Source organism: Pelmatolapia mariae, linkage group LG4 (assembly GCF_036321145.2).
Source record: "Pelmatolapia mariae isolate MD_Pm_ZW linkage group LG4, Pm_UMD_F_2, whole genome shotgun sequence".
NCBI classification, from domain to species: Eukaryota; Metazoa; Chordata; class Actinopteri; order Cichliformes; family Cichlidae; genus Pelmatolapia; species Pelmatolapia mariae.
This window is the reverse complement of record NC_086230.1, coordinates 1,826,793-1,839,671: the sequence shown is the minus strand read 5'-3', so window position 1 is coordinate 1,839,671 and position 12,879 is coordinate 1,826,793. Positions and strand designations below refer to the sequence as shown.

Sequence of the window (12,879 nt, the reverse complement as noted above, 5' to 3'; positions counted from 1 at the left end):
CGGCACCGCAGACCGTGCCCTGCCACAAGTACTTTTAATGCCTACAGCATGCTCTAATCTCTGTAATAAAATGTATTTTATTTATTTAAATGTAACCATTCTGGACCACACACTCAGCTCTTTGTCACAGTCTCAGACTGTCCTGTGTGTTCTCCAGCTGGTCCATCATTCCACTCTTTGGCTGTGTTTTCTAACATATCCATGTACCGTACCAAAGATAAAATACTTTGCAGACTTTTGCAGATATTGATTTTCAGTTTGATGTCCTACAATTGCATCTCTTCCATAACATCCTGTTGCACCTCCAACCTCCTCGAAACAGCATGACAACAAAAAGGATGTAAATCCATCCCTAGTGACTTTCCCAGTTCTCATAGTGAATTACTGAGCCACATCATCTCAAACTGGAAAATTATTTCTCATCTCAGCAACGAATGCCTCCGGTTGTAACTGATAAGTGCTTCTGTTTACATCCCGTCAGTGAAACAGTCAGCCAGGGTTAGGAAGTGTGTTTACTGCTGTTTTGAGAAAGCAGATGTATCTCCATCCCGATCCCTAGCTGACTAGATTTTTGAAAACCATGACATCAGTCTTCCAACTTCAGTCTCACCTCTGACCTCTGAGACTGTCTCCTTCCATACTGGTAGGCAGGGGCTCAAAGACAAAAAGACAAGCAAACATCCAATCAGCCATCAGCTCTCACTGCCTGCCTTCCCTTACCACTGTCTGATGATCCTTCCAGTCTTGTAACTGCAATAATGTGCTCAACTCCTCTTCCCAAAATCTTTATTTTCTTACTAAGTTTCCTGTCACACTCATGAGAGCCATTAAATACATTCCTGTAGCCAGTCTGAGAGACATGACGCTGGTTTAAAAAAGGATCCTCATGGTAAATAAAATACCTCAAATCCTTGTCAGCAAAGTAATTACAATGAAAATACTTTGAAAGATCCTGCAGTGATTCCAGATCCCAACACACTTGGTGGAATTCCACTAAAGTAAGAAGTCATATATCTGCAGATGTAATCATGTTTTCCCAGTTTAAAACCTACATTCAGTTATAATTTTACGGTGACAATGTGAATTTGACTCTAATGTTTTGAGGCCCTCCTCACCATGATAGGACAGTAGAGTCATGGCACTGATGTACATGTTTGAGACCTCAGTAAGGCAAGGCAAGGCAAGGCAAGTTTATTTATATAGCACAATTCAACAACAAGGTGATTCAAAGTGCTTTACAGAGACATTAAAAACAAAAACAAATAAAAAGCACGATTTAAAATTGATTAAGACAAGCAAACAAACAAACAAACAAACAAACAAACAAAACAGTATTTAAAATCAAAAATCAAAACAGTAGATAAAATCAGAACAGTAGATAAAATCAGAACAGTAGATAAAGTCAGTAGTTAAAATGTAAGTTTTGAAATTTAAGCTTAAAAGTGTGGATTTGGTGTTTTATTCAAAAGCAGCTGAGAACAGGTGAGTCTTCAACCTGGATTTAAATAAACTGAGTGTTTCAGCTGATCTGAGGCTTTCTGGGAGTTTGTTCCAGATATATGGAGCATAAAAGCTGAATGCAGCTTCTCCGTGTCTGGTTCTGACTCTGGGAACTGATAAAAAACCGGATCCAGATGACCTGAGGGATCTGGAAGGTTCATACTGGGTCAGGAGGTCACTGATGTATTTTGGTCCTAAACCATTCAGAGCTTTATAAACCAGCATCAGAACTTTAAAGTCTATCCTCTGACGGACAGGCAGCCAGTGTAAAGACCTCAGAGCTGGACTGATGTGGTCCACTTTTTTGGTCTTAGTGAGGACTCGAGCAGCAGAGTTCTGAATGAGCTGTAGTTGTCTGACTGATTTTTTAGGTAGACCTGTAAAGATGCTGTTACAGTAATCAAGCCTACTAAAGATGAATGCATGGACTAGTTTTTCCAGGTCGTGTTGAGACATCAGATCTTTTATCCTTGAAATATTCTTGAGGTGATAGTAAGCCGATTTTGTTATTGTCTTAATGTGTTTTTCTAAGTTTAGGTCTGCATCCATCACTACACCCAAATTTCTCGCCTGGTTGGTGGTTTTTAGGTGTATAGATTGAAGTTCTCTGGTGACCTGTAATCGTTTTTCTTTGGCACCAAAGACTATTACTTCAGTTTTGTTTTTGTTTAGCTGGAGAAAATTGTGGCACAACCAGTCATTAATTTCCTCAATGCATTTACCAAGAGCCTGTACAGGGCCTTGGTCTCCTGGTGACATTGTGATATATATTTGTGTGTCATCTGCATCGCTGTGATAGTTTATTTTGTTGTTCTTTATAATCTGTGCCAGTGGGAGCATGTAGATGTTAAACAGAAGGGGTCCCAAGATGGAACCTTGGGGAACTCCACATGTGATACTTGTCTGCTCAGATGTGAAGTTACCTATTGATACAAAGTATTTCCTGTTTTCTAAGTATGTTTTGAACCAGTTTAGTACAGTTCCTGAAAGACCTGCCCAGTTCTCCAGTCGTTTGAGTAATATGTTGTGGTCAACTGTATCAAATGCTGCACTGAGATCCAGTAAAACTAAGACTGACATTTTTCCACTGTCTGTATTCAGACATATGTCATTAAACACTTTGGTCAGAGCGGTTTCAGTGCTGTGGTTCTGTCTAAAACCTGACTGGAAGGCATCATAGCAGTTATTCTGTGTTAAGAAGTAATTGAGCTGTTGAGAAACTGCTTTTTCAATGATCTTACTTAAAAATGGGAGGTTTGAGATCGGCCTGTAGTTATTCATTTGTGTCTTGTCAAGATTGTCCTTTTTCAGTATAGGTTTAATTACAGCAGTTTTTAGTGATTCTGGAAACACACCTGACGTTAAAGAAAAGTTTATGATCTGTAACAGGTCTGACTCCAAAGTCTTTGAGACCTTTTTGAAAAAACTCGTTGGCAGGACATCTAAACAGCAAGAGGAGGAGTTCAGTTGACCTAAGACGTCCTCCAGGTCTTTGCTGTTAATAGGGTGAAACTGTTTGATGGTGTTTAAACTGTTTTTTGGTGGACACAGTACATATCCTGAATCTGCTGTTGATGTACCAATTGCTTGTCTAATCTTTTGGATTTTTTCTGTGAAGAATTTGGCAAAGTCATTGCAGGCCATGGTCGAATGAAGTTCAGCTGCCACTGACACAGGAGGGTTTGTTAGCCTGTCAACTGTAGAAAATAGGACCCGAGCGTTATGACTGTTTTTGGTGATGATGTCAGAGAAGTAGGACCTCCTTGCACTCCTCAGTTGTAAATTATAATTGTGAAGTTTCTCTTTATAGATGTCATAATGAACCTGGAGGTTTGTTTTTCTCCATCTGCGCTCAGCTTTCCTACACTCTCTTTTTTCATATTTCACCAGTGTGGAGTTTCTCCATGGAGACTTCTTCCTTCCAGAGATAACCTTCACCTTAATGGGAGCAATAGTGTCCATTACATTTAACATTTTAGCATTGAAGCTAGTGACGAGCTCATTGACTGAACCTCTGGACAGGTCAGGTGTTAATGGGAAGACCTGGTTAAAGATCTCACTACTGTGTTCAGTTATACACCGTTTTGTGATCACTGCTGTTGATATAGTTGTGTGGGCTGAGATTTTACTTTCAAAGAAAACACAGTAATGATCAGACAGGCCCACATCAGATACAGTAACCTTTGAAATGCTCAGGCCCTTGGAGATCAGTAGGTCAAGAGTGTGTCCTCTATTATGTGTGGCCTCTGTTACATGCTGAGTCAGCCCAAAGTTGCCCAGAGTGTTACTCAGGTCTTTAGTCCCTTTGTCCTGAGGGTTGTCCACATGGATGTTAAAATCCCCAACAATAATTACACAGTCGAAATCAACACAGATCACAGACAGCAGTTCACTGAGGTCATTAAAAAAGTCTGTGCAGTATTTGGGAGGCCTGTAAACATTAAGAAACACAACTTTGGATGGGGCCTTCAGCTGTAACGCCACATATTCAAAAGACTGAAAACTTCCAGGAGATAGCTGCTTACATTGAAATGATTCATTAAATAAGACGGCAACCCCTCCTCCTCTCCTGCTCACCCTGGCCTCACTGATAAAACTGTAGTTAGGAGGGGTCGTCTCGATGAGAACAGCTCCACTGTTACTTTGGTCCAACCAAGTTTCAGTTAAAAACATAAAATCAAGGCTGTGCTCAGTGATTAAATCATTAATTAAAAATGTTTTCCCAGCTAAAGATCTAACGTTTAATAAAGCCAACTTAAGTGTTTTAGAGGTATTATTTGCCCCCTCGTGTTTGGGAGCAGTCTGTGGCACACAAGGTATGTTTACTACATTTAAAGATCTTTTAGAGTGCAGCTCTTTGTGTTTTGACCAGGCCACATGTCTCCTTCTGTCACCTAAAAGTACAGAAATTTTGAAACCTTCTAATAAACAGGTAGTTTTTAAAGTTCTTAATGTGTAAAAACTGCAATAACTTTTGACCTGTTTTAAATGTAATTTAAATGTAAGTGACTATACACTGATATCCTCCCTGCTGCTGGAACATCTGGATCATCATTGGAGGAAACATCTGTGTTTGCAGAGACACACACACACACACACACACACACACACACACACACACACACACACACACACACACACACACACACACACACACACACACACACACACACACACACACACGTGTGTATTTATATCCTTGTGGGGACATTTCATTGACACAATGCTTTCCCTAGCCCCTTACCCTAACCCTAACCATCAAAAATGAATGCCTAACCCTGACCCTTACCCTAAACCTAACCATAACCTAATTGTAACCCTGACACTAAAACCACATTTTGAGGCTCAAAGACCGGGATTTTGGTCCCCACAAGGGCTGTTTGTCCCCACAAGTATAGTAAACTACCAATTTTTGGTCCCCATGAAGATGTTAATACCCGTCCACACACACACACACACACACACACACACACACACACACACACACACACACACACACACACACCTGACTTTGTTGCCCACAGCAGTTGGCTGCTGTTTGGTTGCGAGGACTGAAAGTTGAAACTGTGTGTGTTCCAATATTATTCTAAACTATGTATGAAGTTTGACTCTTCACTCAAACACACTGTTTCCATCTGTGAGATATGATTTTATTAACTAGATTACATGAGAGACACTAACTTCATCAAACACGCCCACTTTGTCCAATTTATCTTTAAACTTTGTCTGTTCCAGTCAGAGTGAGAGCATCAGCATTTGAACGAGTGACAGAAGAATTTGATCCACAGTTCAGAGTTTCAATAGAGTCAAAGTCAGAATTCAGTGTTTTGTTTCTAAACTCGATGGATTTGACAGATAGAGTTTTGCTTCTTTAAATTCTGCCAGGTTTCCTTTGTTTGGTAAATAGCATGAATACAAACACTTCTTTGGCCTTTCTGATCTCTTTTACAGCCTCGTGAACATCAAAAATAAATGTCATGGTCTTCTTTCTGAGAGCATGCTCTAATAAGAAAGTACTGTGTAACCATGTCTACACACAGTCCTCCACTCAAACGTGGCGTCATTAGATGAAGGTGTAATGTTGCTGATTGTGTGTGATTTTAGGTGTGTACGGATCACAGACACAGGCCTGGGATACCTGTCTACCATGTCATCATTAAGAAGTCTGTATCTGCGCTGGTGCTGTCAGGTAACAAAAACATGACATTTATTGGAATTGTAATTTAAAAAAAAAAGAGTTGGCATTAAAGATACAGCATCTGTATATGCTGCAGTGCAGCTACAGGAACAGACTGTAGCTGACACCATACGGCTCTCTCTTATTTTTAATATAAACCTTACAGCTTCTGTTGCTTTAACAGTAATAGGATCTTACTTCTAACATATCCAGGCTGAGCAGTTCTGCAATTTTAAATGTCATTTTTTGTTTTTGCAGGTGCAAGATTTTGGACTGCAGCATTTATTTGGCATGAGAAGTCTTCGCCTACTGTCTCTTGCAGGTATGATCATCTTGATCCAGCTTTCCCCAAATAAAGTCCTTTATAATATGGGTCTGTTGTATGCGAGTTAGTGACATGCTTTCAGCGTACAACCCTGTTTGTAATATAATATATGGAAATAAAAACAGAAGGCACTGATTTCCAAATAAAAAAGGATTAACCATGGCACGCTGCAGGCCTCCAGATTCCTTTATGGTTTCATCTGGTGACATTTCAAACACACCTGCTCTTCATCAGATAAGAAACATCGAGCAGCTGAAATCATGTGTGAGCAGTGGATGGAAAATGCACAGGTGCTTATACAGCACTTTTCTGCTCTCCCAGAACAACAGCTATTCTCTGATGGAGAGTTTATCAAAGAGTATTTAGACACTGAAATGGGTCAAATTGCATGATGTATCATTATTATGCTAATTTCCTGCTGACCTCACACAGGCTGGCCAGGGGCAGCCAATACGATTGGATGAGGCCTGTGCCAGTCCAAGTGTCTGAATGTGTCAAGTGTTTTGACTGACACTGTAATATTAAAAAAGGTGCAGAATCACACAGGTAGTTAAGTTAAGTGCATTACTCGGTTTTGTTTGCTACAGAGTCTTCTGAAATTAAATATATGTTTAATACATATGTTAGGTTTACAATACAGGACTGCATGGTCACATATTTCAAGAACGTAGTTGCAAAGAATTTGTGAAGTTTGTCATCTGCAGCACACAATCATGAAAGCATCTGTATGTTAGCGGCACGCTTGCAGGAGTAACTGGTGTACAGCTGTTCCACTCTTCTAGACTAAGAATCCAAATGTTGTGTTTCCTTGTCCCTCTCTGGGAGTTACAGTCCCTGGGAGGGCATGTGGGAGTCCTGTTACCACTTAAAAAAAACTGAGATGTAAAGGACTAGCTTCAATATTATAACAACTCAACCAACCTTGATGTGTTAAGCATCTGTCATTTATTATTCCACCAGAATAACCAAAGGACTAAATGAGGAAATATCCTTTAACAGAATAGGAGTGTGCAGTCAGTGCACACGTGCAGTGTGCTCCTCTGCTCTTTTGTCTGTGTGTTGTTCTGATTCCACATTTTGAGCATCTGTGTGATTATGTGATCATAAATGTAGGCTGTGTGCTGTCGCTGTGACATAACAAGCCATTAGAAAATATCATCATTTTCACTACTGACAGACTTTTTATGGAATAAATATTAATCACCGGAGAGAAGTGATCAGTGCTTTTCTTTAGCAAGCCCAGAGCTGAAGTGTTCTTCTGCTTTGTTCTCCTAGGCTGCCCCCTGCTGACCACCACTGGTCTGTCAGGCCTCATCCAGCTACATGAGCTGGAAGAGCTGGAGTTGACTAACTGCCCCGGAGCAACTGCTGAGCTCTTCAAATACTACTCGCAGCACCTGCCTCACTGCATGGTCATCGAATAAGGCCCATGACCGACAGACCACCATACTTCCTGTTTTTCTCACTCTTATACTAAATGCTAACTGCTCCTCTTGTAACACTGTTGCTCATTACCTGACCCTACACCCAGCCCGTCTTCCTCCACACCACTCCATTGAGTAGACTGACCCACAGCTGGACAGAGAGGAAGGAACTCAGACGATGGTACGTGCCAGACCGGGACGATAATGGGATGGTATCTGAGGAGATGCTGGAGTAAAGAGTTTGATGTAACATCTCGTCTCAGAGCAAGTTTTTTTTCTGGCTGTTGTCTACAGAGAAGACGGCATCTTCAAAGACTCTGATAGTGTTGACTTAATGGATACTGAAGCGAGTGACGGGCAGATGCAACACGGGAAATAAGAGAAATGGAAATAAAGATTGATGTGTTTTAGCTGTTGGAACTTACATACGCGGTCACACACCGTAAACATCCTGTATATGGTGAAAGCAGTCAGTGTAAGTCCTCAACACCACAAGGACTGACATCTCAGACTGAACCCATCAGTTGGTGTAATATAAACGCTTTATTCATTCTTTTTCTCAGAAGTATTTGGCGCTTCAGTTTTCTTTGTTTCGGGAAAGCCATATGTCATCCCACCATACACCACATGCCAGCTGGAAAAAAACAAGAACAGTTCAATCAGTGACGACAGGGATGGGAACATCTCTCTTTTTCTCCTTTGTGTGTGTCAAGTGTTCGTTGTGGACTTGGAGCGACCCATCATAAAACCACCACTCCTAAAGTAATAAGAAACCACAAACAAACAATCACATCTGTTTACGTTTGGTTTGATTTGGGGGTTTGCACTCTGGTGTGTTCCATTTGGTTTTGTGCTCCTTTCTACACTTTTTGCACACAGATGTAGTTTACAGGCCTGGAGGAGACACGGTGAGAGAGTCTGCTAACGATATGATGCTCGTGTCTGAAATGGTGAATAGAAGTGAATTACAAATGTGACGGGACATGTGCTCTCAAGTTCAGTAAAGGGGTTCACATTTGACTCCCTGAACTTTGAGTGTAACGTTTAGTGTCTGAATTTGAAATTGAGCTCACTCAAGCTACTTATTTATTGTGTGCAGTTTGCTAAAGCCAGGTTACTTCCAGCAGTGAATGCAGGTGGGTTGCTGTTGGTGTTCAAATCAGAGAAACTATTCAAAGCTACTTTCAACTATTAGAACAATGTCCAGTAGAAACAAGAGTCTCATTGGTGAGAAATGTTGCCACTAAGCCACAGTCAGAGAAATCATTTGATGTAAAAACAAACAGCATGAATGAGGTTTCACATTTTCAGTCCAAACTGGGCTCTAAGCTGCCTTCTGCTGGCCACTGGTTGTGTTTGTAAAATGACACTGGTAACCATGACATCAGTAACTGGGAATCCCGCCGGTCCCCCCCTAAAGAAAGGAGCAGAAGCAGGCAGGTGTAGGTATGCCGACCCTAACCAAACCCCTCTGACCCAGTTGACATCAGCTGTAAACTGTAAAGTGAGCAGCATAACACTGACCAGGGCTTTGGACTGCTAAAGCGATAACTACTCACAGTGTTTGATTCTACGGTACATACAGTAGGTAATAAAAGACAAAAGCTCCCCGTAAGCCAAAGAATCTGAAAGTAAGTCGCTTTCCACCCCGACAGAGAGCCTCCATCCTGCCTCGCTGGTTGAAGAGACAGTTTGAGCGTCAGCCATCGTTTGCTTGTGACAAATGTTGCTTAAATGTGGCTGCTTGTTTCTAAGTGACGACGGTGAAACGGACCGACTGTACGAACAATGTAGAGCATGCATGTTTTTAGTTGGTCTGCCTTTTTGTTACAGATCGGTTCCTTTTAGATGTTCTTCAGCATTTCTTCATTGGACATGAATACATTTATTTATTCATGTATTTATTTATTTATTTAAATCAGTTTGTGTCTGATGTAATTTATTTATTGAAGAGATATTCTTAAATCAATTTTGTGTTTGTTTGAGAACTTGCTTTTAATCTGGACTTATTTCATTTATTGCTGTCACTGCTGCGATGATTATTATAATCACCATGAACCACTGAGATCAGTGAATTGTCAGAATACACAGAAGCATCATATTTGCATCTGTTCACTTCTGTTGACTGTGTTCCCCTTTCTTAAAAATAAGGGAGCAGATATTGGCAATTTTCTAATTATTTGTAATTGTCCTGAATATGGCAACAAAATTTATATATACACACATATATATATATGTGTGTGTATGTGTGTGCGTGTGTGTGTGTGTGTGTGTGTGTGTGTGCGTGTGTGTGCGTGTGTGTGTGCGCTTGTTGAAGATTGAATGGAAGATTATTACCACAATACTGGATTTGATTGATGTAAATAAGATCGGAGCATGATCCAGCACGCTTGTTCTAACATACCACTTTTATTAGTTTAGAGAGAGACTTTTAAAAACACTTTATGGTGGCATGATAAACGGATGGTTTTCTTATTAGTCTGACTCGCTGCTTAAGTGAAAATCTATTTTTATACATCACCACACTCACTTCCAAGTCCTGATTACCGTGCCCTTTGCAGGTATTTGCAGATTAACTCAGCATTTATTCAAATTTCACTCAAAGTTTACGTTAGGAGATGAACCAAAAAGGACAGTTTAGTCATGTTCTTATACGCATCATTGAAGTCAGTTTTTAATGAGTAATGCACAACGTGTGATTGAAATCGCTCAGCTGTCACACTGTGTCGTGCACCGTGCTCCTGCCTCGACTCTGACTCCTGATCAGCTGTGTTTGTGCTCTGTCAGTATTTTTGCTTTGGATGAGCTTCCAACAGCTTCACATATATGTTTACGTAGGAGCGCTGGGATGCACAGCTGCATCCTCACGACAAACAACAGCAACAAACTCCATCATCTGCCCTTATTTTGAGTCATTTCTACTATAGTATTGTGTCTACATCTGAGGAGCGCAGCTTTACAAAAGCAGCCAAATAAATAGTTTACTGAATACGACACGCAGACACACACAGTGTGTGCTGATTCCTTATCTGACCATATAATGACTGAGAGGAAGTGCAGGCCTGAGAGCTTCTTGTGTCGTACTTGTACCTGCTGATGTGGAGCGTTTGAAAAAGAATCTTTCCTTCTGAACAACAAAGTGGTTTGGATTCATGAAAACATGAAACGAGCTGATGTGTGTATATTTAGTGACAAAATCCATTTTGTAATACTAGTTAAATAAACATGTACTGCTCTAAACTACAGGTTGAACTAAGTAACAACAGCTTGTGTCCAAATAATCTGAGTTAAATCACTTCCTGTGCACGTGTTCTGAAGCTCCCAGGCACATCGTCCTGTTGCCTTCTTTTCACATGACACACATGAGCTGAAGTCTAGCCATCACTTATAACATATTAATGTAAGGAGCTTGGAAAGAAAAGTGACTGGACTGTTTCTGTTTCTTGAAGATGTTCCAGCTCTCATCCAAGTTCTGAGACCAGCTGGTGGAAAGTCCCAGATTTTAAGCCAGCTAGTGGGACGTGTTCCTTACGATGGTTGGTGACCCAGTATCGGATCTTCCTTTTTTTGTTTTTTTGAAGTGCAGTAGAACTGGATGCTACACATTCAGACAAAAACTGCTTTGTCCCAAGGACAAAAATCCTAACACAAACTAAACAACATAGTGTAAGCTGTGCAGAGCAGCAGGGAGTGCTCCGAGCCCAAACAGCCACTCTATAAACACACGGCACAACACAGAAGAGCCACCTCCACAGGACAAGACTCTGCTATGAGTCTTCATCTAAAGGTCAAAGGTCACTCTTTGAACACCACTGTGAGACACCAGCTGTCTGCCACCTAAAGTCCAGTCACACGATATGTGATATATTCACTATGTGACAAACCTCTGCTGATTCATGCCTTTTTTTACACCTCGGCTCATGTGATGAGGCACATAGTGGGTCAATGACCCTCTTACTCCCACTAAGGCTCACATACCTGGGACTGTCCACCAGTTGGTCTCAGAACTGAGAAATCTTTTTGAATGAAACGTCTTCAAGAAACTTAAAGAAGTCCAGTCGCTCGTTAGATTACCATGTCCTGGATGACTGAGAACCTACACACACACTTATAACATATAACATACATGTGGGCCTCGAGCTGTCAGCCACAATATTTTACCAGAGAGAAGAACGACAAAGACAAGGCCGTGCCAAAGGACTCCTCCAGAATAACTAAGAAATGCCCGGACGTCCTGCCCCCACGCTGAGTTAAGGGCTGCTTTTTCACATCAGTCTCATTTCCCTGTCTGTACTTTGTGCCACAGAGAGGTACTACTTCATAATGTGCTGATCCAAATGAGGCAAACAGTTCAATCACAGTTGTACATTGTGTAAAGTGTTGAGAACAAAATGATGTAACTATGATGGAAACCAAAATCCAACATAACCCTTAGACGACAGGATTCAAACCTGCACCATACGATGATACTGAAACACTTTTATGAGCAAAACAATAAATAAATTAAAACTTTGTTGCACATCTTTCTTTTGGATTTTCTGAAGCGTAGGTTCAAAGTATGACACAATGTAAAATGTGTTGACATTTTAGGAGGAAAGTCAGATTTTAAGAATAGCACTGATATCATGTCATCTTTCCAACCAAACCTTTCAATCTTGAAAGCATGCTGCAAAGACTGGAGGGAGGAAGGAGCAGCTGGTCTGTAGAGATGAAAGTATTTCTCTGTTTTTAATGCATCAAGTGTTTCACTGACTGCAGTCAAACATCACATATACAAGTAAAATGTGGATTGCAAATACATTATTATTTACATTAGCTGGTTTTGATGGCAGCCTGGAGAAATCGTCTCTTTTTGCACAACAAAAAGGTTTATTTGCACATGGAGCCGAGCCTGATGGACAGGATGAGATGCTGACCTGGATCTTCTGCATGGGTGCCGTTGGAGGTGAGCTCACAAGTGTGTGTGTGTGTGTGTGTGTGTGTGTGTGTGTGTGTGTTGTAAAATGCAGCAGGTTTTAAAAGAAAGACACGAGTGACTGGTTTCTACCACTGACTGAGACTGTTAACCAAGGCTAACATGTTTAACATAACAATGAAGTTTATTTTTAGTTCCAAGTAACATTGCTTCCACTGATTGTTCATATTTTGTCGATTGTCTGCAGCTTTAAAGATTCTCTAACATCGTCTGTCAGCACTGCTAATGTTAGCCACACTCGGCAAACTGATCTCACACCATGACATTTAAAACGCACCCATCACTGCCTGACGCATAGCATTTGTGTGTCCTGGTTCAAGCTGGTCTATGGGACAATGCTCAGCCTTCTGCCCTTTGGCAGACAACATTCCAGATTTGTCTGAAATAATACAGTATGTTTCTCTTTTGGATTAAAAATGATCACATTTCATTTTTACCAAATATATAGAGAGATCCTGGCGTTCACAAGCCTGACCTG

General features: G+C 40.8%; 1 protein-coding gene across 1 annotated transcript in view; it reads left to right on the top strand.

The window, feature by feature from the left end:
• Window positions 1–11,937, top strand: part of fbxl16 (F-box and leucine-rich repeat protein 16) — a 30,128-nt gene extending 18,191 nt beyond the window's left edge. Inside the window, exons 5-7 of the mRNA XM_063471084.1 lie at window positions 5,605–5,689; window positions 5,936–5,999; window positions 7,278–11,937. Coding sequence (XP_063327154.1) covers window positions 5,605–5,689; window positions 5,936–5,999; window positions 7,278–7,426 — 298 coding nt within the window. The 3' untranslated portion in view covers window positions 7,427–11,937. The remainder of the gene's footprint in view (window positions 1–5,604; window positions 5,690–5,935; window positions 6,000–7,277) is intronic.
• Window positions 11,938–12,879: the final 942 nt, after the last annotated feature.